Genomic DNA, 4,258 nt, shown 5'->3' on the forward strand with positions numbered 1-4,258 from the left:
GATCTTCATCTTCAAGGCTGAACTCTCCACTTCTGAATTTTGCAAACCATCTTCTGCAAGTTCTTTCATTCAAACATTCTTTCCCATAAACTGAGTGTATGTTTTGAGTCGCTTCGGCTGCAGAGTTTCCGTTTTTGTACTCATAAAGCATTATGTGCCTCAAATGCTCTTTGGATACTTCTATGTTAGAAAGGGTTTTAATCAAAGAAATTTTAATTCTATTATTCTGTAAAATAATATTTAGTTAGTTTAAATGTACACAAATGCATAAAAATAATTTTCAATTCCATTAGACATTCTAAAATACTATTAAATTTCATTCAATTTTAAAAAACGTAAAATTGGACAGGACTTATGGGATGACCTGATATGTATGTGTCTAGGTACGTGTTGATGGGTATATTCATGTACATACTGTATTTACATGCTTGCATACATATTCACCAGGACTCATATTTATAAGTGCATATGTAAACACACATATCTTTAAATTTCCCTTTTTTTTTTTTTGTTCATTCATTCATACTGAACCAAGGAACAGGAAAACCATTTGAAAAAGTATGCATTATCCATGTGACATTGTTATTCCTTTTAGACGTTTTTTTCTAGAACAATCCAGGAAATATCATTACCACTTATATATAAATGTAATCTCTTTGATTTGAAACCAGTTTGATAAGTTTTAATATATGAAACTTTCACTCTTGAGTCACTCTGTAACTTCTGCCTATTATTAATAAATTATATATAATGATGGGTGTCTATAACTTTTGAGATATCTGTATGGTATGTGAGTGAGTTTGTATGTGTATTTGTATAGTATGAGAGAAAAAAATATGGGCTTGAACTTTGTATTCTTATATTTCATGTTACATATGTCTCAGTACTCAGTAACATATGATGTCACACTATAAATGCAATTTTTTGTTTGTCTGCTTGAATTTTTTTTGTTTGTCTGCATTTAATTATGTATGCTGCCCTTATGAGGTGAATCCTTAGATTCACCTCATAAGGGCAGTATACATAATTTATAGTCTATTATCATGTGTTACCGAATACTGAAACATATGTAACAGATGAGATAAATGAATACCAAGTTTAAGCCCATGTTCTTTCCCTTCATTATTAAAGTGCCCTTTATATTATGATATAACCTTCCTTAGAATTCACATGACCCTGTGTGAAAACGCCTCAATGATGAGTTTTGCAGTTATTTGAACAACAAAATTAGCTGTATTCATGGAATTATAGCACAAGACACACACACTCCTGACGTAAGCCTCAGGTAGCATCAGCATGAAACAGTGTGTGATGTAACAAGGTAGGCCCTTTTAATTACTGGTACAAACCATGAAGTATACCTCCACACAGTTTCTATTCACTTAATTTCACTTACAAGGTTTGGGTTGATGAAAGGATATGCGATAAGACATTCAAGATGCAATGCATTATCAATTAATAAATTAATAAATAGATATCAATTATCAAATATCAATTAATAAATAGATATAAATGAATGTCTACAGGCTGATGTTTGTCAATTGATTATCCTCTCCATTTTTTTATTTGCCTTATAAATTCTGGGTAAATTTCTGTTTTATCCCCACTCATACCTAGTATTCAATTGTGATACTGCCCTGAAATAGTAAGCACTTGGATATAAATACATAGGTATACATCCAGTAGTATATGGGATATTTATTATCCCTTAGATGGTTGCTTAACCTCTAACTCATACAGATATATATATATATATATATATTATATGTATAGATTCCTAACATTATAATTTCTCTGATGAAGCTTTGGGCCTCAGTCATTGTACAACCCCTGTCCAATGTTTGTCCAAACTTTGTACAATCCCTGTATATTACTGGCATGATGTGGAAAATTTGGCGTGTGTTTGTATCTGTGTGTGTGTGTGTGTGTGTGTCCACGTATGTTTGTGTCTGTTTCCTCCATTATGTAACACCAGTGTTGGTTTGTAAACATCCCTGTAACTTGGTGGTTCAGTGAAAGAAGTAGATACAATAAGTACTAGATTTAAAAAGAAAATTTAAAACTGGGGTTGATGTTTTCATCTGAAAGCCTCGAAGGCAGTGCCCCAGCATGGTCACCTTCCAATGACTGAAACAAGTAAAAGATAGAAGACGATGCACACACACACACACACACACTGGGAGAAATATAGAGAATTTAGAAACTTACCAAGAACAATTCTGTTCACTGAACCTGAGGCACATGATTGGTAATATTTTGCCGTCCAAACAACTCCAACGATTAGCCAAGCCAACTCTACTAGTAGAATGACTGTATGAAAAGAAAATTAAATACTAATTTAGTAAAATCACAAAAATACAATAATCCCTCAACTATTGCAGGTGTTACATTCCAAAACCCCGTGAAAGGTGAAAATCTGCCAAGTAGAAACAGTACTGTACTGTATATATATATTTTTTTATTTTTATGATTTGTATATATTTTTTTTATTATAAAAGCAAAACAACACCATGGAGGAATCAATGTAAACTTAAATAATAGACCATGATAGGTGAACTGCAATATGTTGAGGTATTACTGTAGTGGAAAATAAATATTTGTAAATGTTTAAATTATCATGAGTTGTCAGTAACTGTTTAAATCATTATGGGTTCTCAGAGAAATTCATTAGTTCACCTCTCCCTTTCCCATTTCTTAATATCCTTTCCTATGTTATTTGAATTAATACAAAAAATATTTTTATTATAGTGTTTTATGTCATTTTGTAACTCCAGTCTTCCTCTACAATGTTTGTTAATCATTTTTGAAATTTGAATAAATTTTAAGTGTTGATGAATAAAACAAGAATAATATAGATGTTAAAAAAAAAAATGAACAAAATTATCTGACAACTGGAGATCTTTCACATATATATTTATAGGAATATATACATTTAATCACATACTTGTACTACATACAAAGGCAAAAAGTAAATTAGTAAATAAATCCTTTCAAGGATGATCTTGTCATTTTCATTTATGAATATTCCAGTAGTTCAAAGTGGCTGAGTGTTCTTTAAACACAAATACCATTAACCCTTTAACATGCAGATTGTTCTATCAAATGCAATGCCTTTTCATTAACATTGTTTTTAATTAATAATGCATTATTTTGCAGCTTCAAAATTTTGATGATGTGATTGTATATTTTTAGAATAGCAATGGAAGGTATGTATGATAGGATGGATCTGGTTGGTTAGAACATAAAACAGATAGCATATTTGGACCGGATATGGCCTGTTTAAATGCTAAAGGGTTAATGTAATCTTCAGGCAGAATTAACAAGATTTTGTAATGTGATAAGGCTGGTCATTTGAAATAAAGAAATGTTGAAGTCCATCCAATGGACTTCAACATAGTTTCTGTCTTGCTGATTTTATTCACAAGGCTTGAGTCAATCTGAGGTTATGGCAGAAAGTGCATGCTTAAGGTGCTCTGCAGTGGACAAAACGAAGGACCTCTCAAGTACAAAACGAAATTGTTAACCATTCATGCATATCAGTACATAGGTACATACATGTATGCACACTGATGCACACATATGAACACTCATACACATATATGTACATTCACACATGCATACACACTCACACACATTTAAATATGGATGCTTCTCTGTCAATTCCAATGATGAGGATTTAGTTTTCAATTAACTGAATTTCTTGCATACTGAATTAGCATGTAAGCGGTCAAGTATTCCACAGACAAACGTACTCTTGACATCATTCTGAAACAAAATCAACATGATACTAGGTACAACAAGGCTGAACCTTTGAATTTCAGGTATAATCTGTAGGTTAGGTATGGCTGAATGATTAAGACATGTGCTTCACAAACCATGAGATCTTGGATTTGATGCCACTGCATGGCATTCTTTAATAAACCGACTTTGGCCATTTTCCTTTTTAATTTAAAACCATGGGAGGAGGAGACTTTTTTTGGTAATAAAAAAAAATGAATTGTAAATATTTTCAGAGGAAACGGTGCACAATTCAAGGGAACTTTTGCTGTTGTTACTAGCACAACCCAAACCACCCTTCCTTTTCACTCTCATATGTATTGATGTTTTTTCAATATTTTTCTCCCATTCAACACATTTTATGGAATGATGATGCTGAAGTAACGCACATGTAGTCCAATGGCAGAAGAAAAATGACAAAATAAATTGTAATCTAAATTTTTACTTCCACCTGAATCAAGTGAAGCTGTGTGTGTAAGAA

At 32.0% G+C, this 4,258-nt stretch overlaps 1 protein-coding gene across 1 annotated transcript in view; it reads right to left on the bottom strand.

Moving 5' to 3' along the window:
• Positions 1-4,258, bottom strand: part of LOC106883518 (diacylglycerol lipase-alpha) — a 212,714-nt gene that overhangs the window by 129,481 nt on the left and 78,975 nt on the right. The window contains exon 3 of the mRNA XM_052978378.1: positions 2,209-2,310. Within this exon, the coding sequence (XP_052834338.1) occupies positions 2,209-2,310 (102 nt within the window). The remainder of the gene's footprint in view (positions 1-2,208; positions 2,311-4,258) is intronic.

The sequence above is a fragment of the Octopus bimaculoides genome, chromosome 2 (genome assembly GCF_001194135.2).
Source record: "Octopus bimaculoides isolate UCB-OBI-ISO-001 chromosome 2, ASM119413v2, whole genome shotgun sequence".
In the NCBI taxonomy this organism is placed as follows: Eukaryota; Metazoa; Mollusca; class Cephalopoda; order Octopoda; family Octopodidae; genus Octopus; species Octopus bimaculoides.